This window comes from Zingiber officinale, chromosome 6B, assembly GCF_018446385.1.
Source record: "Zingiber officinale cultivar Zhangliang chromosome 6B, Zo_v1.1, whole genome shotgun sequence".
Taxonomy (NCBI): Eukaryota; Viridiplantae; Streptophyta; class Magnoliopsida; order Zingiberales; family Zingiberaceae; genus Zingiber; species Zingiber officinale.
This window is the reverse complement of record NC_055996.1, coordinates 65,986,551-66,010,909: the sequence shown is the minus strand read 5'-3', so window position 1 is coordinate 66,010,909 and position 24,359 is coordinate 65,986,551. Positions and strand designations below refer to the sequence as shown.

The 24,359-nt window shown below is 37.6% G+C and overlaps 1 protein-coding gene across 1 annotated transcript; it reads right to left on the bottom strand.

The window, feature by feature from the left end:
* Positions 1 to 11,489: 11,489 nt before the first annotated feature.
* Positions 11,490 to 13,148, bottom strand: LOC121991065. The gene is made up of 7 exons (XM_042545093.1): positions 12,981 to 13,148; positions 12,808 to 12,894; positions 12,533 to 12,724; positions 12,262 to 12,444; positions 12,126 to 12,179; positions 11,950 to 12,054; positions 11,490 to 11,855 (listed from the first exon to the last, which is right to left on the bottom strand). Exons 1-7 carry the CDS (start codon positions 13,146 to 13,148, stop codon positions 11,490 to 11,492), a joined length of 1,155 nt encoding a protein of 384 aa, XP_042401027.1.
* Positions 13,149 to 24,359: the final 11,211 nt, after the last annotated feature.

The following is a 24,359-nucleotide window of genomic DNA, read 5'->3' as shown; positions in this document are numbered from 1 at the left end:
TTTTACTGAACTAAATGTTGTAACGTTCAACTAAGTGTTCTGGGTGTACCTAGGAGTTGTACACATGCTAGGGGAGGTGTTTACAACTGCTAATGAACTTCGGATCGATCCACAGACCGATCTACTAATACTGGCACGGTAGGAAACTTCGGATCGTTCAACCGACCGATCCACAAACTACACTGCAATTCTGTACGCTGCTGGATCGGTCTGCCGACCGATCCAGCGGGTCCCTGATCGGTCAATGAGACCGATCAGTGGCTTACTGATCGGTCTGCTGACCGATCAGTGAGCCATTTTTCGCGACCCAACTCCTGATCGATCCACGGACCGATCAGGGAATGAACAGAAAGTTCTGTTCTCGGTCTACCGACCGATCAGAGACTCCCTGATCGGTCTGGTGACCGATCAGGGGTTTCTGATTTCATATCAGACCCCTGATATCAGCACTGATGCGTGCCAAAGTCATTACACAACACTATACAAGCTAAGAGAAACATTCTACTAAGTAAGGGCTAACATACTAAACATGATTAAGGCATAGAATACTAATTCATGGCATGTAAGCATATGGAAACCAAAACTAACAAGGTTTTAAGCTGTTCTCTTGCTAACTAACAGAAACGTAAGATAACGCTTGCTATAAGTACTAATGCATACTGAACACGTTCTAATGCATAATAAAATAAAACTAGATCCCTAGGATCTTTATTCCAGTTCCTTCCACACACATCTTGATCTGCATTGACCTCCAGCCTCCACTGCTAGTCCATTTTCCTTTTACCTGTATCTGCAGTATAAGGAAAATAGTATCTGTAAGCTAAAAAGCTTAGTAAGAAACCATCTACCTCACTAAAACATTCATACGATGCAAATATGATTTTTAAATCATGCTGTTTGAAAGGATATGCTAAGTATACTGAATAACTAAACATGGCATGGCATATAAGCATACAATCATGACATGACAACTAATCATATGAATCAATAAAGATAACTGAACTGAACATATAATAAGCTAAACTGTAGCTAAACTGATACTGAATTCCAACTCAACTAACATAACTAATTTGAGCTTTGAAAACTAATTCATAATAAGTGAAAATACATAATCATGCTGTTTGGGCCCGGCAACTGTACTTGCTGTGCGCGCATCCCTAGCTAGACCCGGGTTTGCAAGTCCCGAATTTAGTAGGGTTAACTAGGTTATCTAAACCTAGGGACGACTGTGGGAGTCCAACCCAATGGATATCTGATCCAGTACAGTGCCACTGAAAATAAAATACTGAATATAGCTAACTGTTTTAACTTGTTGTTTCTAGGTTATCTGAACCTAGAGCTAGGTTGTCTAAACCTAGAGGCAACTGTGGGAGCCCACCCATTGGACCGTGGTCCCATATAAGCTAAAATAAACTAATTTACTGATTTAAATGCTTCTAATGCATTTAACTGAGCTATTAAAATGCCTAATTTGCATTTTAACTTAACTAGCTATTTTATCGAACACCTAGTGTGCCCCAACTCTCCCCTCTATTAGGGAGACCACTTCTAGGCACCCGACAACGTCTAGGAACCCCCACTGAAGAGGGAATACATGTCTGGCCCATCTAGAAGTACTCACTAAATCTCTAAATCTGCGAGGAGGGTCAAATTCACCCTATGCGTCGATAAAAACAGCATATAGCTAAACTAGTGCGTATAAAACCAAACGGAGCTACTTATACTGCAGGTGAAGGGTTTCTTACCTCGTACGCTAATTTTCTTACAACTCTATTCGCTAGAATTCCGGTGGAGACGATCCTTTCGATAATCTCCTCGCTCCAACGCGTCCTTCTCGCGGAGGGGAACGTTCTTGTGTTGGAATCGCTGCCGGAAGGTGCTCTTAGGGCCCTAGGGAGGGAACCCTAGGGTTGCCTTTGTCTTGTTTGGGCGCCGAGAGAAGGAAGAGGAGAAGGAGAGGGTGTTCGGCGGTGAGGGTTTTTGAGAAAGAGATGTTGCCGAACCAAACTAGAAATAACCCAAACCAACTTAAGTTTTTAATTTATATTAAGTGGGTAACTAGGCCCAACTCAAATATAAATATAGATGTTTCCCTTCTCTTTCAGCACGGCCCTGCTGGGTTCACCGGTTACTAAGGCTAACTAAAGGTTTAGCGGACCCGAGAGGTCCCGGGTTCGATTCCTGCTTAAGCCTTTTTATTCTTCTAATTATTTTTGCTACTTCCGCTACTCGGAAAATTCCGGAAAAATATCTAAAAATTCCAGAAAAAACATAGAATATTCCTAAAATAGTTTTGAGAATTTTTGGGCGTTACATAAGGAGGATGGCCGTGATGGGGGCGAACGCGAGGAGGAGAGATATGCAGTGCCTAACCCCCATCTCCACTACCAGATGCTGCTACTCGTATACTGGAAGGAATAGCTCTACTCCTGGAGCAGCATACCGGCAATGCCCATAGGGGGCGACAGGAGGATGTGTATGTGCAGTTCAGGACGATGGACCCTAAGGATTTCGCTGGCACTACCGATCCCTTTGTAGCTGAGGGGTGGATCCGATCCTTGGAGGTGATATTCCGATACATGGATATGGATGACAGAGACAGAGTCCGATGTGCTATATATCTGCTGAAGGATGATGCTTCTCTATAGTGGGAGGGAGCTGAGAAGGGGGTTAATTAGGATACCCTGACTTGGGAGGGGTTCAAGAAGATCTTCTATGAAAAGTACTTCACCACTGATGTGAGATCGAGGTTGAAGAGGGAGTTTATGAGTCTCCAGCAAGGCGACCTGTCTGTTGCTAAGTTTGTCAAGAAGTCTGAAAGAGGATGTCATTTTGTCCCCCTAATCGCGAATGATGCTAATGAAAAATTGAGACATTTTTTGGATGGACTCAGGCCTACCATCCGTCGGGACGTTCTGGTAGCCAATCCAACTGAATATAATGATGTTGTCACTAGAGCTTATAGAGCTGAGCAATCTCTAAAGGATATCGAATGGGAGGTGCAGAGGAAGAGACCCCCTCCACAACAACAACAACAGAATAAGAAGTCATATACAGGACCTCAGAAAGGACAGGGGCAACTGAACTCTCAAGGGAGCGCGAAGCAACAACCACAGGGAGCGATTACCTCAAAGACAGAGGAAAAAACCATTGTGCAAGGAATGCAATCGCCAGCATTACGGTCAGTGTCTGTGGGGTACCTACAAGTGCTTCAAATGTGGAGGGGATGGACATAAAGCTAAGGAATGTCCAAAATTGCAAGAAACTATGACTGGACGGGTCTTTGTGATGCATGCCAAGGAAGCAGAGCCAGACACTGCACTTGTCACAGCTAATCTGGTTAATTTCATGTACTTATTGCCTAGCGTGTAAAAGTTAAGCATAGGTGAATAGATTTGCATGACTCGAATTAACAATATGATTAGATACAAGAGATGTAGAGTACCAAACATAAATGGAAGTATACAAAACTTTAAAGGGGAGTAGTGGGTTGTTGGAATTGTAAGCTTAAATGGATATAATGGTGTGGTTGCCACAGGTAGGATATCAATCGCGGGTGTGACTACCTATGCCTTGCTAGATTCAGGATCTACACACTCATTTATTTCAGAAACCTTCGTCAAGCGACTGGGGATCTTACCGAAGGACATGGGAAATGGATTCAGAGTCACTGGACCCTCTAGCGAGCAGATGTTATCTACCAGGATGGCAAAGGACGTGGAGCTAAGATCGACTTCCGACAAAGGTCGATATCCGTTCAACCACCTTGCGGCGAGTCGTTCATTTTCAAGGCAGCCCGGAACACACAGGGGTCGCACTTAATTTCTTGTATCAGGGCGAGGAAGCTTATGAGGAGCAGTTGCCAAGGATTTCTAGCCAATATTGTCTCAATAACAAATGCGGCCAACCAGAAGGTGGAGGATGTCGAAGTTGTGCGAGAATTTCCTAGTGTATTTCCTGAGGATGTCTCTGGCATTCATCCGGAAAGGGAGGTGGAATTCTCTATCGAGCTGATACCGGGAACAGTGCCAATCTCATCTAGATATCATAATCTAGAATGTAGAAAGTGGCTATGATGTGATTACGGATGTATGAACTATGTATTTGGATATTTTCTTATTCAATGAAGTGTTTATGCCATGATCTATGTATTTTGTGCCTTGTATGTGTTTGACGAAATGTGTGTGAGGTAAATTCATGTAGATGTAGGGCTTTGATCACCATGTAGGGGAAGATCCTTGGATTGTAAGATTATCGAACCTTGTGACAAAAGGTATCCCTTACTCTCTACGGCATTTCCTTGAAACGGAGATCAATTCCCTACAAGAAAAACTAATTAGAGTTTAGAGGGTTCTCCCAAATTAATGTTAGGAAGTGACTTGTGTAATCTAGGAACGTATGACCGGGGGGCCCTGTGACAGAGGACAACCCTTTAACCGAACTTCCTAAGTTATCTTTTCTACTTAATTGCATTAATCTACCATTAGGAGGTAAATTGGTTAACTCTAGGATTGTATGACCGAGGGACCCTAGTGATAAGAGTATCCCGTTAACGGACTTTCTAGAGCTACTTCTTTGGTTAATGGTGGTAGAACTTGGGTAAACTCCCAGGTGCAACTTTCGCGGGATTGTACTAGACTTTAGTTAAAATCCCTACACGAGTATAAGCATGGAGTTAGGTAGATGAACAATACATAGGGACATTAATTAACATCATAACGAAATTGAAATCCTAGCATCTAGCATTCACCGTCCACCTTCTTCTCTACTCTCTTATTCCTTCTCTCTCTCCTTCTCCTTAACCTTTCTCTTACTTACTCTCTTTCTCAATTAACCTTTCATTTGTCTTGATAATTCACCGTGCGAAGTTAACTAGTGCTTAATCAACAATCCCTGTGAGTTCAATATCTTTTTATTACTGACGACATAACCGTGCACTTGCGGTTCGTAACACTCGGTCGACCTTCGCTTGGCCAATCATATGTTAAGAACCCTGTATCATGCTAAGCGCTTTTATGCTCGCTCAGTCGACCTTACCTGGCCGAGCCCACGCAGAGAGTATCTTGCTCAGTCGACCTTTGCTCGACTGATCATATGTTAAGAACCTTGTATGATGCTAAGTGCTTTTATGCTCGTTGGTCAACCTTACCTGGCTAAGCACACATACAGAGTATCTCGCTCGGTCAACATTCACTCAGCCAATCATATGTTAAGATCCCTGTATGATGCTAAGTGCTTTTATGCTCGCTCGGTCAACCTTCCCCGATCGAGCGCACACAGACAGCATCTCACTCGATCGACCTTCACTCAGCCGATTATATGTTAAGAACCCTATATGATGATAAGTGCTTTTATGCTCGTTCGGTCAACCTTACCCGATCGAGCACACACAGAGAGTAACTTACTCGGTCGACCTTCGCTCGGCCGATCATATGTTAAAAACCTTGTATGATGCTAAGTGCTTTTATGCTCGCTCGGTTGACCTTACCCGACCGAGCACACACAGAGAGTATCTCGCTTGGTCGACTTTCACTCGGCCGATCATATGTAGCCTAACTAAGGCTAAGCATCTCTAGGCCCAACCAATTTTTCCCATCCGATCCTATGCAGGGAATCTCAGGCTCAATCAAGTTCGGGCATCAACCCATCCTCTTGACTTTAGTTCCCACTTCACCTAAAAGGCTCGCTCATCATAACCCATATCAACAACAATGAATCTTCTCTACTAGCAAATCCTAATCTCTAATCAATTTCTTTGTAAAAGCTATTAATCATTTAGTTGTTAGCAGGGAGCAACTCTAACATCAATTGACACAAATCATCATAACTTCATTCAAAGTAATAATGTTTTGCCTTTATATTCAGTAATCTTACAGTAGCTGGAAGTTGAGAATAATCATAAGGAATGTCTTCCTACAATTCTCTTTCATTAGCCATTTTATGAACTTGGGGCGTAGGCATTTCCTCTATATTCAATTGTTCTTATGCATTGTAAACTATTGATTACATTGCATTCATAGGCCTTGATGAGTCCTCTGTAGCAATTGAGTAGGATGATGAAGCAACTGAAGATCTAATTTGGTCAAATACATATGACTCTCCATGACAATACAGTTGTAATAATGTAGAACAAACTCACACCTACATATATGTGTTTTCACTATATCTTTATCACGGGAAGTTGTATTTTTTACATCTACACTAATTACATGGGCACTTTAACTCAGCATCATTCAAGCATTTTAGATGAGACTTAACGAATTTCACAAACTCTTCAACACCAATAAAAAATTCTTGACTGATAAATCCATTATCTAACATATTTTACATCAAAGCCTTATTCATTTACATTATATCCTAATGAGAATAAAATTTCCCATATGGTTAATCATTTCAAACTAAGTATGCTTATATTTAAATTATTTTGATCATCTTTGGCTAGGTTAAGGCTATATCTCTGTCTCAGTCAATGATATTCTTATACTTATTTTGATTATCTTTCTTTATCAAATGATTTTTTTAATAGTTTTAGTTTGAAACAACTGAATATCTTTAAATGAATGACAGAGCAAGCAATAGACATATTACATGTGTAAGAAAATAAGAGTAAGAAAATACAATGTTTCTCAAACAAATATGAAAAACATGGTCGCTTGAACATAAAGAGTTGTTACGAATATATGATAAGAAATCATGTATTCACCAACTAAAGTTGACATTCTTAGCACTTTTATACTTCAAATTTTTCGCTTGCCAAGCTTACTCCTACATTGATCTAATGCCAAAACTACTAGTTTCTAATTCTTGGTTTTGATACTACACTCGGCTCTACAACATGAATTAACTAGACAATTGTGAAAAGAAAGTACAAAAAACATAACTTTCAAAAATCAACTTATCTAACCAAGTGCATTAAGTATCTAAAATGATAGCAAAATCTTGGTTCTCAGCATGTTCATCGAGCACAACTAAGGAAGTTTGATTAATTCAAAAAGAAGAGATAATTAAAATTCAATTTTGAAAGAAAAGAATTAAATTAAATGAGCAACTTAACACACACGCCAATAGTCGTTGTCAATGGTAAGCATCATGGTGATGGTGAAAGTCCTAATAGCCAACCACTACTCAGTAGCGGCTGAGCATAGCCGGCCAGCTGTAAAGCACTATCGGCCAGAGGCCAAGAACTACTTAGTGGCAGTCAAGCACTGTCAGGTGTGGCCGAGCACTGTCAGGTGCCTCCAAGCACTGTTGGGTGCGATCGAGCACTATCGGGTGCGACCAAGCATTACTGGGTGTGGCCAAACATTGTCGGGCGTAGATGAACACTGGAAAGCATGGACAAGCACTGCCAGGCGCTATTGTACACTATCGGGCACTGCCGAGCACTATCGGACACGACCAAGCACTGTCGGGCACAACCGAGCACTACCATGCATGGTAGTTCTCAGAGTTCGCCGAGCACTACCAGGCGTACGTGGTAGTGCTTAGCTCCGACAACCACGGTGAATTGAGAAAAGGGGTGAAGATAGAGGGAAATTCCTATTAGAGTAGGTGCCCTACAAGCCAACTATTGAGTAGGGCTTTATTGGCTCATATAAATAAACATCCTTATTTTAATATAATTCAATATAATATGATATTTACTTTATCTTTATACCCATGCTAGATGCATAGATAAAATACTTGAATATACTATAGTGAGATGGGGTGGTACATATAATGACCATCATGAAATATATAAATATTCACTAGATATTCTAAACATGTTCCTAGTTAATTAGGTTGCCTAATAAATAAGGATAAAAGGTCACTCGAGTTAGAGACTTACATCTGTAATGTAGTGTACGATATTTCATTAGTAAGGACATAGAGATGTTCAAGCATATAGATGGGTGTTTATACGATGAGTTCATCGAACAACCCTCATATAGACTTTCCAAGTGATTATCATTTATCAAGTGGAAAAGTCTTTGGTTGTGGTTGTACGCTAGTAGTCTTTATCACCCGAGACAATATTGACTCTATATGTTAGGCCTATACTTTGGCTTATTTACCAACTCTATTAGGGTCAGCAGGTGGTGAAATTGGGTGTAGTAACAAAATATATAGGAGTTAGTGTATTATAGTCGGGGATTAACCACACACTCGTGGTGTGGATATCCTATGTAATGTGTTGTTCTATAGTGGTTATCATTTATCAAGTGGAAAAGTCTTTGGTTGTGGTTGCACACTAGTAGTCTTTATGACTCGAGATAATATTGAGACTCTATATGTTAGGGCTATACTTTGACTCATTTACCAACTCCATTAGGGTCATCAGATGGTAAAATTGGGTGTAGTAACAAAATATATAGGAGTTAGTATATTATAGTCAGGGATTAACCACACACCCGTGGGTGTGGATATTCTATGTAATGTATTGTTCTATAGTGTATGAAGTGTCTAATTAGAGCTGTAAGATGTGCTTTAGAAAAAGAGTTTCCTAGTTGCACATGTGATGTCACTAGAAGATATATCACATGGTTGTTGAATTAATATATAGCTCTCGATGTACCAATGGTTGTAGATACGACTGGATATATGAGATGAAGGGACTGGACTATACGTTAACCATAATTGACTAGTTCTTGTGAGCACTATTCAGTGATACCTAGAGAATCATGGGGTGATGTTGCTAGGTGCTCTTACTATGATTTGTTGGTACTAATCAGAATTACTTATGATATCCTATAATCAAGCAGTTAATCATAGGATGGGGATATTAACAGTATGCCCATATAAAGGACAAGTATATTCCTGAATCATAAAAAATTTTGAACCCACAACTACTTGTATCCTTGAACTATTGAGGGTCACACAAGTATTGGTTTCCTTATTTCCCGTTGTGAAAGTCAAATTCAAGTAGTTGAATTTGGCAAATAAAGTTTGATATAATCAAATAGTGAATTTACATCTAAAGTTTGATATGATCAAATATTATCATTAATAAGATTATGATGGACTCACATTATTATATTTTAGAAACATTTTAATATCTTGGGGGCCAATATGGCAGAAAGAAAATGACTAGGTTTAATTTGAGAGACGCTCATCTCTTCATATAGATGAAGAAACAGTCATATCTTCATATTCCTTGGAGAGGTGAAGAGACATATATCTCTTTATATTCCTTGGATAGATGAAAAGACACTCATCTCTTCATATACCTTGGAGAGGTGAAGAGACACATGTCATGTCTCTTCATTTTCCTTGGATAAATGAAGAGACACTCATCTCTTTATATTCCTTGGAGAGGTGAAGAGACATATGTCTCTTCATCTTCCTTAGATAGATGAAGAGATGTTCATCTCTTCATCTTCCTTGGAGAGTTGATGGGCTATATAAAGAGAGTAGTCATCCATGAATCAAGAGTGAGAAGTATTTTTTTTTTTGTCGTCCCTCTCAAGAAGATAGAGATCTTCTCATTTTTTCCATCAAGAGAAATTCATCTCTTTGTCAATTGTTTGTTATGATCGTCTCGATGATAAATGACAATTGATCTCTAATGCGGTCAAGCATTGGAAAGGGGACTCTGATCGTGGACCAGATTAGATGGAGGAGGCACACGTTCAAGACAAACAAAGAAGAGCTATTTTGCTAAATTCGAAATAGTTGGAGTCATCCCCAAACAAAGGTTGTTTGAAAGGTTTGCTTTCATTTATGTTTTGATTCATTTGTATAATGATGCATCTGTTAATAGTTTTATTTAAATTTTACTTAAATAATCTAGTATGTTTAAATTAAATAGTTTTGCATGTCTAAATAAAGGAATTAAATTAATATTAGATGAATCATTCAAATGATAGTTTTATCTTTGTTATATTTTAAGAATCTTACTTGAATGGTTAGATTGTAATGCATATTTAAATTAAAGATCATACTCATGTTTGTTTTAGAAAATCCATATGAGCATTCCTTTGATTAAATGATAAATCATAAAATAAATTTTAAACTTCTGCTGCTCATAGGGGTGTACAAACATAATACACTAATTTTGAATTTCGTTCCAACAATACATGCATGCTGGAGGAGGAGAGTACACCAGAGGAGGAGAGTATGCTGAACGAGTATGATTCCAAATCGCTGGAGGGGAGATTGCAGTCGTCCGAGGGAAGATCGTCAGTTGTCGTGGGATTGAGTGTGCAAGGTGAAGATCAGGTTGCGAACCCTAATTTCTTTTTAAATTTAGCAATAGACATTGTTTAGTCCGTTGCTATTAGTAACAGCTAATATATACTCTAACATTATAATCAGTTGATTTTTTAAATTTTATTATATAATTAGTGACAGAGTACTTACTCCATCACTAATAGCGATGGTGAATAAGTTATTCGTGACTAATAGCGATGGAATAAATAATCCATCGTTAAAACCGTCACTAATACATGATTTTCATGTAGTATCCTACATAGCTAGATCACTTCCTTTTATTCTCTCTCAAACCTTGGATGTTCATGTTAAAGTCTTGAGAGTGAGTTCTTCCTTCTTAACCCCTATCTTTACGATTGAATCCTTTATATAAGAGGAGACCAGACTTGTTATATGTTCACATATAGGATTTTTTTTTAAAAGCTAAGTCATGTGGATTGTAAAAAATCTACTTGAGTACAAAACTCTTAGAGCACTATGTATCCCGAGTATCCTATCCTCTTAGTGACTTGATCTCTTGAGTCACTCTTGGAGCGAGACAACCCAACACTTTGTACTACATACATTGGCCACATCCCAAGCTACTTGAATCAGATTTAATTTGACTCGGCTCCTCGATCCCACACGAGGGGAGAAGTGTTGATATCAGAATTGTATTCCTTCTCAGTACAACAGACGACTCAGCCTATATGGTGTCTCCAATTCCACAAACTCAACCAATATGGCCCAACTCTAGATCAGACTCGAGTATGGTCCACATACAACCCACGACCAACAACTCTAGGTTTAATGACCCCTTAGATTTTAGAATAATAATCTTTTATAATTATTAAAGTCAGTGGAATGAGCAAGAGGAACTTGGTAATCAACTTAGCCTTACTTTCTTAATCCTCTATTTTTTTTATTACTATTTTAATTTTATTTTTCAAAATCTCATGATAACTTAAATATCAGAGGGACTTCATCATCGGGATGACTCCCATTGCCCTGTGAAATGTTTAATCCATTTAAGTTGATATGGCCAAAATGTGAAAGGAAACTTCATCAGTAATTTTCAATGAGTGAGAGATTTCTGTCCAAGGGCAGAGCCACGCTCAAGCCTATTCGAGCGATAGCCCGAGGGCCCGATGGTGTTCAGAAAGGGAAAAACTAGGATTTGCCATTGGAAAAAGAAAAAAACATAAGCAAAAGAGGAAGTAGCACAGGGTGATGACGTAGCTTGTAGCCCACAACCCGAGAAATATACTGTGAAATATATTTCTTTTATTTGTTACAATTCAAATTCAATAATAAAAATTATTCTAACGATGAGAAATTGAACCCGGAGGATCCTGTGGCTTCCATCCTCCTGGGCCACCATAGAACAAGCCAGAATCGACATTGTATATGGCATCATAGAAGGGTTTGCCAATATCAAGGAACGTTTCTGCATGCTGGACATATGGCGGGTATGGATTAAGCTCCCCATTCCAAACGGTGATGTTCTTAAAAGATGCTCCTCCAAGTTCCCCATTGCCCGTCGGAGGACTAGGCTGATCCGTAGGAGAGCTAGCTGTCGCACTCAGTTGAATCTGAGAAGAATCAGCCATGTTGTTGAAGATCTCCTTCGGCCAATAGCCAATCGGTTCTTGGTTATTGATCAGAATCCAATGAGACATTTTTGGATCCTAGAAAAGATAAGCAGATCTTTATTTTCAAACCGTCAAAATTTAAAAAAAAAACTGAGAGTTGAGCTTCTGTTACCCTAAATATACTGAGTACCATGTTGCTTAGGGTGTAAACTTGGCCTGGTGTCGTCCTTTCACTTAATTGGATGAAACCTGCACAATGGATGTTGAAGCAACCAGTCTTTTGATACCCATCTGTCTAAAAAGAAAATCAAGTTATGATCATGAACTATAGTTAATTGATGAAGACTAAAACATTCCAAAACTCACTGTCCAATAAGTGAAGAAGTGAGTCAAGTTGTCTCCCTCAGCTTCATGATGAACCTACACAAGAGATAGAAGAAGCAGTGATTAGTTGAATGCAACAACAAGCCATGAGCATTGACTATTTACGATTAATACTGACATGAAATCCAGCTTGTACGACGTTGCGGTATGCCAGAGGGCCTGTTTCTCCTTTATTGACAATGATTTGTGTTGCGCTTGTTTGAGTATCCAATACACCGGAAAGTTGATAAACATCCAAAACAGCTGATATTCCATAGAACTTCACTGGCTCATTCAAATCCGAAAATGACACTCCAGCAGTCTGCAGATTCATATGTATAAATTCAGAATAGAATATTTAACAGTGACAGTATCCTCTTGCAAATGTATAGTTGCATATATATACTTACATAAGCTTCAACAGTGACAGTATCCTCTTGCAGATCTATGCGTTTGGTTAGTTGGATTTGCTTTTCTCTGATCAAATCTTCTCTTGTAGTTCTTCTGATAAGGACAGTGCCCCGAGGACAACGTCTAGGCAGCTTTACGGTTTCCGAGGATGGATTCTTGTTCATGTTCTTTGGAAACGATATAGATTTAATCTGTGTGATTAAGTGTGCATAGTCAAATGCATATTATGAGCACAGATGAAGATATAATATATAATTGAGATTGTTTTAGTTACCTGAAGAGTATGGTTCTTAAGCAAAGGATGATCGAAAGCTGGTTGTTTGTAAATATCCACACAGTCAAATGTGATCCCATACTCATCCTGTATCATTCATTGTTAAAAATAATTAAAAAATATTTATAGGAAAAATTAAAAATATTTAAATATGAGAAGATGGCGCGGCTTGCCTTGAAAGATTTGACATAAGGCTTGTTAAGGGATTTGAGCTGTGTCTGCAATTCTTTCTCTTCTGCTTCAGACAAATACCTTGCAGTATGATCTACAGCTACTGAGTGATACAGAAGAGCACAGAGAATGAATAAAACTAGAGCTTGTGATCCTTTCATGTAACCCATCTTCTCTTGAAGTAATCAAATCCACAGACACTTATAAAGCGGAATAAAATCTTCTAAAAAGGAATGTTATAGATGGTAACAACCATGAATGAGATTTTATTCATGATTAGTGGGTTTATGCGATGTGTAATTAGTTTTCAAGATATAATTGTAAGATATTTATGAATAATTTGAGCCAATTTAATTATCTGCTTAAAGAAATATCTGTAAAAAGTAGAACAATGTTATTTTTAAGGCTATTGGAAAATTTTAATTAGCAGAAACAAGTACTGAATTGAGAATTTTGGATAGACTTGTTGTTAAATATAATATGTATTTGAATTTTGGAGAGACTCGTTGTTAAATATAATATGTTAAATACATAAATAGTGGTGATTACTGGAATCTAAATAATTATCAATTACAAGAATTTATTTGTTCTTGGTAATTTTTTTATTAAAAAAACTGTATTTATTTAACAAACTCTAAAGATTACTAAATTGATGGACTTTTTTTTGCATATCATCTAAAAGAAATATTTTCAAAAATTAAGAATTCAAAGTGTAAAGTCCTTTTATGTAAAGTTACGTTTTTAAACAAAGAAAATCATTATTAGCAGCTGCTTGTGTATATACGTATAGTTAAGTAATGAAAGAAATTATAATTACTTTTTTAATCAAATTTTTTATCATTTATTAAAAATGCATGAGTTGTCAATTTAAGAATATTCCCTCTATCCAATTAATTTTGCTTTAATTATTTCTAAATTTATTTTATCTTATAAAGATATGGATGGAAACATCATTATCTTTCTTAATCTTATTTAATTTTTTATGTATACCTTTATTCAATCAAATTATTATTTTTTTTAAAAATGTACTTTGTTGACTCTAAACACCACCGCAACTCTTACGAGTGATCATCTTCGATATGACCAAACGGATAGTCAAATCATTCTTTTGAAAAATGCCATCGGACCACACAAGGGTTATCTAAGCTAAAAAGGCCCAATCCACACCACGATTTTCTTTGAAATTCACTTACAGCCTTTGACACACCAAAAGAATCTCAAACTACATACTAAGTTTAGGATAGCAAGTGTGTGCAATATTTTCACAAGTAAGCAAGATTAAACCCTCAACAAAATAAACCCCTAAGGCCTACAACCTTTGGTGTACTAAAAGAATCTCAAAGCACTAGACTTGCAATTATAGAAATGAGTACTTGCCCTTATTGTGGTAATACGCTCGCCCCCAGCGCCCCCGCCAATCCGTCCCAAGGTCAACACGAAGGAGGTAAATCACGGGCGACTACTAGCCTTTGGAATAGTGACTAGTACATAAGGGAGACATTTACCTCGGTTTTGTCGAGATTTGAACCTCAGACCTCATTGTGGCACACCTCATGTGCTAGCCACTAGACCCATCCGAGGGGACGAGTACTTGCCCTTATGGTTCTAGAGAAAATATAGTAAATTATAGTTATTTTATTAACTACCAAAACATATAGAATTGAAAGACTTATTATATGATAGGAAACAATAATGAAGTATCCTTTTTTTTAGGAGCCAAGTTCATTGTGGTAATCCTATGGCTTTATATCATATATCACGTTAACCTATGGCTTTATATCATATATCTCAGTCATATCTAAAAATTTTTTGGTACTTATATGCCCTATAGGCTCATGATCTTGGGCAAGGTTCAAAATTTTTAAAGTATGTTAATTTTTATCTTTAATTGGAATCATACTATTTTATTATCGTGTGATATTGATTTTCGATGGAGCATGTCGATGAATTGAAAAGGAAATGAAGCATCGGAAGGATATGTTATTTATGTAAAGCATGATTTTAAACATATCATTTTGAAAAATTATTAAAACTTGCTAGCACTTAGCATTGACAATATCTTCTTCCATTACTTAATCTTCTTAAGGCTTTAATCTTCAATTTGTCATCAACACCGTGCATCAAAGCGTCAATATAATACTGAAATAAGATATTCCCCCCGTTCTGTTAGAGTGTATACTAAAAGCCTAGCTTTTGGTATAAATATTTATCTAGAAATAAGAATCACATTGGTCAAAAGTCTACATTTATGATAAATGTAGTTGCTCAATTAATTTATATTGTAGATAACATGGTGTGTGGTGTCACACACAGAAGATCATGTTATTGGTTCCTTATAAATTATAAACAGTAGCTCACGACCAAGATGGAAAGGAACAAACCATTGGAAGGTCGTAGTGTAATTAGGTATTAGTATATCTTAACTATATAATTACACTAGTACACTTAGAGTGTATTGAGTAGGACCATTTGAGGTCGTTCTTTTTATACTGACTTTATAAAGGAACAAAGACCTCAGTTATTATGGAAGTATGTGCTCTTAATCCTAATATAATAACAAGCACATATATTTGATATTTATTTCTTTAATTTATCAATGGGTGAGATTTAGTTCGATGAATCAATAAGCCCGATAAATTGGGAAATGATATCACTTATAGTGTGTGTTGTTGATTATAGAAGGAAACTGTGTCCTAGTAATCTAGGTTGAGAATGTCCCCAAGAGGAGCTCATAAGGATTGTCATGTTAAACCCTGCAGGTGGACTTAGTCCGACATGACGATGAAGTTGAGTGGTACTACTCTTGGACTAAGATATTAATTAAATGAGTTGTCAGTAACTCACTTAATTAGTGGACATTCGACATCTTAAACACAGGGAGACTAACACACTCATAATAAGAAGGAGCCCAAAATATAATTTGGGATTGATGCGGTAGTTCAATAATAGTTCTCTAGTGGAATGAATTATTATTGATAAAATTAAGTTGTGTGTTCGGGGCGAACACGGGATGCTTAATTTTATCGGGAGACCAAAACCAATTCCTCCTCTCGGTCCCTATCGTAGCCTCTTGTATATAGAGATTTATACCCACCACATACCCACCTTCTTACCCATCCAATGGGGCCGACCAAGCTAGCTTGGAACCCAAGCTAGGGCCAACCAAGACCAAGTGGATGAGCCAAGTTGGTGGCCGGCCAAAGCTTGGGTCCCAAGCTTAGGTGGTCGGCCACTAGAATATTAAAAAGAATTTTTATTAAAATTATTTCTTATGTGGATATCATGGTTTTAAAAGAGAGTTTAAAAATTAAAAATTTCCTTTTATAGCTTTCTACAAAAGATTAAGAGAAGAGATTAATCTCTTTCCTTATTTGTAGTTTAAAAGGATGGTTTTAATTTTTGGTAAAAACTTTTCTTATTTGTAAATCATCTATATGTTTAAAAGAGAGTTTAAAATTTGAAATCTTTCTTTATTTGTTGATTAAAGGAGGATTTTAAATTTTAAGAAAACTTTCCTTTTTAAACATGTTCATGATTTAAAAGAAAGTTTAAAAATTAAATATTCTCTTTTATAAGTTTCTACAAGAGATTAAGAAAAGATTTGATATCTTTCCTTATTTGTAGATTAAAAGAGATTTTAATTTTTAGAGATAACTTTCTTTTTATCCACATGTTTAAAAGAAAGATTTTAATTTATTAAATTTCCTTTTTATAAACCAATCATGAAGGGATAAAAATTTTTGGAAATTCTATGGTGTGGCCGGCCAAATAAATTGGAGAAGGAAAATTATTTTTGATTAAATAATTTTTTCCTTTTCATGGAAAAAGAATTAAGGAAGTTTTTATTAAATTTTCCTTATTTGCCAAGACCAAGGATTATAAAAGAGGGGGTAGAGGAGGCTTCAAGGCTAACGAATCTATTCTATTTTTCTCTCCCTCTTTTCTTCTTCTTGTGGCCGGCCCTAGCCTTTCTCCTTTCTTCTCTTTTGGTGGCCGAACCATACATCTCTTGGAGCTCTTGTTGGTGGCCGGACCTAGGAAGGAGAAGAAGAAGAGGAGGAAGCCTCATCTTGAAGATCCCTTGGAGTATTGGTGGTGATCAAGTTTTTCTTCCTTGGAGGTGGTTCTTCTTGTGGCCGAACCTTGCTTGGAGAAGAAGAAGGTGCGTGGTGGTTCTCGTCTCGGAAGATCGTCGCCCACACGACGTCCGGGATAAGAAGAGGAATACGGTAGAAGATCAAGAGGTTTTTCTAAAAGGTATAACTAGTAATTTTTCTTTCCGCATCATACTAGTTATTTTTGGAAATAATACTAAATACAAGAGGCTTACGTTCTAGTGTTTCGAATATGGTTTTTCGAAGTTGTGTTCTTTTGTTTCTTTCTTTTCCTTGTGATTTGATTGTTCTCTTTGGTTAACCTAAAGTTATTTTAGGAAATTAAATATTAGCTTTCTATTAAAGGTTTTGTCTAGTCGGTGGTGGTTGCTCCCATATCCAAGAAGGCCATGTGCCTCGCCACGTCAGTACTGGGAACCTTTTATGGAAATTAATATTTAATGGAATTAATAACTTAAGGAGACTTGGGTCAAACGTGTTAAGTTCCGCAGGAGATCCAAGTCAAAACCTAAAAGAACAAATAGATTAAGTTTTGGATCAAACGTGTAAAGTTCCGCAGGCGATCCAAAATTTAATTTAAAAGAACACATGGTAGCTAGGAAAAGGTTCAGACCTTTGTACAAAATTTTTGTACAGTGGAACCTATAGGTTTTTCGAGTAGTAACCAACACGTTCATCTCTCTTTCACCCGTTCTTATTTCATATTGTGTGAAGGAGGGACTGCCAACATCACCCTTGGCTCCATCCTTGGGTATGAGATTTCAAATTATGCTCTTGAGGTGATCATGATATTTGCACTCTCATACTAATGGTCTTAGAATCTAAATGAAATTTTCTCTCTTAAACCCATGGTCTCGTGATCGAGGTTCTTTCCCCCTTACAAGAGCAACATGGCCTTAACTCTCTTGGACTTAACCAAGTTTTAGGTTGAGTTTCTTTCCCCATGATAGGGTCAAATTGTCTTTACATCTCCTAATTTTAGGCAAGTCAAGGATTGAGTAATCTTTCTCCCTTTTCATTAAGAGGTCGACTCAATTTTTTCTCTCTTGGACTTAGATAGATCTTTAGATGAGCAAGTCTCACAATTGAACTTATTTATCAATTGATTGAACTTCTTTGCCGATTAGGGGGTTGACTAAACCATCATCTCTAAAACTTAGACAGGTCTCAGGATTGAGCATTCTTTCCACCTTTTCTTTAAAGGGTTGACTTAGTCATCCTCTCCCAGACTTCGGTGAGTTTTGGGATTGAACATTCTTTCCCCCATACATAAGGGGTCAATTCAACCTTCTTCACTCCCAAGCAATTGTGGGTTGTGCCATAGTCTCAAGATTGACTCGTTATTTCCTCTCCTAGACAGTCACCAACTACTCTAGTTCGGGATCTACATAATTATTCTCTCCCCAACTATGTCAATCTATCTAAGTTGTCGGATTGAGCATGATGTTCTACTATTATTTCTCCAACTCCATCGATCTATCTAAGTCAAAAGATTGAGTTTGGCATCTATCATTCTCTTCATGACTTCATCGGTTAATCTGAATCATAGGATCAAGTTTAGTCTTCTATTATTCTCTATCCAACTTTGTCCGCTAAGCATTGAATTTTAAAAATAAAATATATATTAATAATAAATAGACAAACTAAATCGTCAAACATTAGGTGAGAGAGCTAAATTAAAATTAGATTGGGCTCTGACTAAATCTAACGGGTAGGCAAATAGTTAAAGATCATGTTTATTCAAACCAAGATTGATTCAGAATTGATTTGATTAAGCAATGGTTGAACCAAATTTAAATTTTAAATTGATTCGGCCAGGTTAAAATGAATTAGAGTATTTTTGAAAAAAAACATTTACTTTCTTCTCTTTTTCTCTCCTCTTTTCTCTCTATGCACTCAACAGCCTCATCGTACGCCATTCCCTCCTCTCTTTTATTTTTCTCTTCTTCTTCGATCTCCCCCATTCCTCTTCTTTTCTTCTCTTTTTCTTCTCCAATGGCAACAAACTATTGTTTCCCCTTTCTTCTTCTCAAGAACAAGAGCCCTCTCTTTTTCTCCATTCTCCTCTCTAGCAAGCAACAACAACTACTATCCACTCCCAACAACAAGAGAAGCAACCCTCTATGGTTCTTTCATTGTTTTTCCAACCAACCACATTCATCGATCGTCATCAGAGCCATTCAGGGTCAACATTGGAGCAAACCTAGGCCACTGTCTAAGAGGAAAATGTTCTCCTCCCTCTTCATAATTTTCAAAGCCACCTACTCCCCCAGGCAACTAATAACATGTTTACCTTGTTTCCCTCTTTTTAGTTAGCCAACATGAGCTTCCTGGTAAAAGAGCAACAACAATTGTTTAGTCAATTGGAGGAAGTTGTGAGGTATATATTTATGTTAGTAGGTTAGTATTATATTGAGTTAGTTGTTGTGAGGGGGGAATTGTTATATTTGAGAGTGTCATAAAGGCAATAATTTTAAAGATTGTATTATTTATTTGATAAATAAAATTTACTATTTGAGTGTGCATTTTATATGTATGTGATTTGATCTTAAACTCAATTAATAAAGTCTACAATATAATGCATAACATGAGTGAAATTGTGATTGGATCATAATGAATGGGTATCTCATCATATATAATTATGTATGTATTGAAATATTCCCAAGTTGATAAGTTGATGAGACTATACATCATCAATTCTGTGAGATTAACACATGTTATACTCCTTAGTTTAACCAAGTAATTAATCCCCACTAGCTGAAAATATTGGGATATTGAGAATTAACATATGGATGCTAGTTAAGGATAATTAGTTCATTGGATGTGACCTACTATAAGATTTCATATGATTCTTTATATGTCAATGAATATCTCATTGAAGCTCGAGTGTAAGTTTTCTTAGACTTGAAGTATTCAAGTCATCTTGGTCTTGGAAATTTATACTTTGTCATCTTAGCAAAACATCTCATAGAAGGTGTATGTCTGAAGAATATTAAATAACCTATAGAGGATTCACCATTTCTTTTATAAAGGAGACGTATACACTAAGACTTTTAATTGGATTATTACTAATAGGTCTTTGGCAAAAGCAAAACATGTCAAGAAGATGATATTCTTGGACAAATATTTGAGTAATTTGAATTCACATGACAAGAAACTATAACTTGGCCTAAGTATGATGTAGTCAGCCTAGTTGAGACTGACACATAAATCATGTCCTAAATCAAGTTGAGTGAAAAGAATAGACACATTGATAGCTATAGTTACTGAATAATTTAGAATTTGTTTTGGAATCAACTATAATTTTTTGATCAATTAAGGGTCATGATATACTACTAGGTGTATCTTGTGATTTATTTATTATTAATGGTTAATTAAAAATTACCAACATAACCTAGAACTTATTAGGTCACACGTACTACAAGAATATATGTAAGATATAATACAAGTTTACGAATGAGATTTTCACATTAAGAAAGATTAAGTCTGGTAAGACCAGACGATGGGCAAATATGAAAAGTATTTATTGGGATGGAAGCATTAGTGGGTCACGCCTCTTGTAGATGAGTTGGATCCACCTTAGTTTAGTTATGAACCAAAATTGGTTTGGTTTTAAATTAAATTAGTTTGGTTTTAAACCAAGCTTATTGCTAATGGATTGGGTTGGCTTATTAGGTATAGGTTTGGACTTGCTTTTCAAACCCAGATAGAGATGTTTAAAAACCGCTCCTTGGGAGAAAATTAAAAAAGGAGAAAAAAATGTTTAGGATTTATTTTCTTCTCCTCCTCTCCCTCTCTTGCTACCGCTGCCAACCAAAAAGGGGAAGCTCCCTTTTATGTCATCACAACTATGTCAAACTGTTGGCAGCCCTACCACCGACTCCTCTAGGCCCTTCAAGTCATCTATGTAAAATATCGAAAATGGACGAATCACCATAAGGAGATTTTCCGGAATTTTTGGAAATTTTCTGAAAATTTTTCGGAGCACGTATAGTGTAAGTTACTGGGATAAATATTGGGCCTCGGGAAAGTCTGTTTAGACTACCCTGTTTTCATGAGGAAAAGTTAGATTTTTCCTTTGTATTTTCATTTTCTTTTATTCTTTTCCTCCGTTTCTTTTTCTCTTGTCGCCCGCGTGCACTTTCCCCTTCCTCACTGCTGCGCCGTTCCCTTCTCTTCTTCCCCTAAGCACCTGATCGTCTCCCCTCCTAGTTAAGCCGCCGATCACTTCTCCTCTTCCCTTTTTTTCTCCCGCGACACCTCTGCCCTAGCCTCTCCATCGCCGCACACCCCCTTTCTTTTTTTCCCCTTCGTCGAGCTCGCGCCACAGCCGACACCACTCTCTCCTCTCCCAAATTCTCCTTCCTCCTCTCCCTATTCTCTCGCGGACGAGTTGAAGTCGACGGACCTTCTGCGATCGTCGATGTCGCCTGAGGAGGAAGTCGCCTGAGTTCAGATCCACCGCCAGCCATAGAGCGCCGACCACCCTTCCTCTGTCCTAGATTCACTCAGCATCGCTGCTCCTTCGATTCCGGCGTTGCTATCGTGCCGACACTGAGTCTTCATACGTTGTACCCTAGCACCGGTCTGCCATCCATCCAGTGCCAGCAGCCACCTTGTTATCGGCCTGAGTCTCTGGTATTAAGGATTCCAGCAGCAGCTCTGTCGGGTTCTTGGTCATCGCAGGCAGTTAGAGGAAGAGGTAAGGTGCTCAGGTTGTTCTAGAAATTGGGTAGTTGTTTGGAAGTTGATTTCTTGAGCTTCATTTTGATCCAGACAATGAATTGCGCAGTGTTTCTTGATTTCCAACAGCTACCTCTATCCTGACAGCAAGTTGTCTTTGCTATGAATTTGTTGGGCTATCAGGAATTGTTGCTGTACAGAGGAGAAGGAACATTAAGGTATTGAGACTTGTTTAGTGAAGTGATTAGGTTGATTTAGGTATTGGTAGTTGAGTGAAACATGAATTGTTACTAGAATGGTTTTACTTTCAATTTTTAATCTAATTAGAAGGTGAAACGGTTAGGATTTGTTAATTCAAGGATGTTAAATATAAAGGAAGGATAAGATTATTAAATAGGTTTGGAGATTTTATTAGCTATATGTAATTAGCTAAAATTATATGTTTGATATTACAGAACATTGATTCGAGACGGAGTCTCAACGAAGAATCTATTTCGGATACAATTCTCTTATCGGAGGCGGGTACCTTGACTTATCTTTGATAATGTCATGTTAATATATTTAGTAGGTTATAACCTTTAGTAATGATTATGTTCATCTTTGCTTCGGTTGGTCACTACCCGATACCTGTTACATGCTTGTTTTGTTTACTTATTATGCACTTCATGTTAGTACCTACTTGATTATACATGCTTATAGAGGTAGTGATACAACCATGCGTTTATTATGTTCAAGATCTAGGTTTTTATACCTTATCTGATCTGTGTACCTTTGATTTGGTTCATTGTCCTATGGTACACATTTTGTATATATATGGATATTGCTATGGTGTTCAGGATTTTGCCATGCTTAGTGTCATGTAGTATTCGCATGATTGCATGTTGCGCGATAGTCTGCTCCATTATTATTGAGCACATCACCAGTTTCATCTCTATCGGTGCTCCACTGGTCCACTCATGGGTAGCGTGACGCAGCGTGGTAGCACGTCAGTTTTGCTCGGTGGTGCTCCGCTGGGACGCTCATCGGTAGTGTGACTGCAGCATGGTAGCACGCTGGGATCCCTCCCTGTCATCGTGTACCAGGAGATGAGAGCATTGCGCTCCCTCACTTATGATTTGGGGTAGGAGGATAGGTGTACTCTGACAACATCCTGTCCACTCGGTCACTCATCAGGAGCAATGACGACAGAGTGCACGGTTGTTACAGCCCTACCCACTCGGTCTCACCATCGTGTGTGAGACGTATAACTAGAGAGTAGAGGTGACCAGGACATGTCATTGGCATCATACGCATTGATGCATTTACTGATTGTGTTTGTTGCACTTATATGCTGCATTTGGATGGATGCATATGTTTGACATGCATACAGGATTTATGATACTCTTGGTCTGATGACCTGACTATTCTGATAGGAGCCCCTGGCGAGTACAGTTCTCTTCAGCCTTTTCTATTGTGCATTTCCATCTTTTGTCCAGGAGACTGTATTCCATAGTTATTACTATTTGTTATAGTTTACTATACATGTCAACTAGGTATCTGTTGAGTTGTTGAACTCACCCCCGTGGACACTATCTTTTTCAGGTACCAAGTTGTTTATGGAGTCGCTTGGAGTATCCTGTCCGCCAGTCCCCACATCACATCAGAAGACCTGTCTCCGCTTTTGTTTATTTTTATTTTGGTATATGAACTATTTGTATTTAGCTTTGTGTTCTGGTTTTATTTCTGGAGTGTTGTTTTGTTGTGTTGTAAGCCTAACCGGCTAGTAGTCCTCGTTTTTAGTTGTATATGTTGTCCATTGTATTTTTCGTTGTGTTTGGTTTTGGTACAACCGAGTGGGTTGTTAGATTTATGTATAACTGCGTGATTATGTATTTTATTGTATCAGCTGAGTAGGCTACATATAAACTGCGTGGTTGTGTGTATATTCCAACCGCCTATGGCTGAGGTATATTGTGTCTGTAGAAATAGTTCAGATTGTCAGCCGTACAGGGGAGATGCTACTGAAATTTCTTCGGACAGGGAGTCCCCCGGGGCATGACAATTTATTTGGTATCAGAGCCAGGTTTACGAGTGTTCTTTCCTGTGTTTCGGATTTCGTGTTTTGATTTTCTCGATGTGACTTTTTCAGGTTTTGGGAACAAGCAGCAGCAGGACATCTCCAAGCTATTGGAGGTATGTTGGTATATTGTTATCATATATTTTTGTTAGTGTATGCATTGTTGACTATGATAGTTATGACATGTATTAACATTTTTTATTTAGCACCTGTCTGGTTGTTGTAGCACATATTACATGTGATGAGTTAGCCACTGATCTTGGTCGATCTTAATAGAGATTAAGGATTATAGTCTCTAATGATTTTTCATATCCTATATCACCAGTAGTTTTAGCTTCTGTTACTATTAGTTGGTTAGGAGATGGAGGCACATACCAGCCTCTGCTATTATTAGCTGGGTAGTGGATAGTATCTACATATTCATGTTGACTTAGCCAGTAGAATTCCATTTTATCTTAGTTAATTTCATCAGTAGATAATTTATTTACTCTGGTTACATCGGTCGGAAGAAGTCTGATTTACACTTG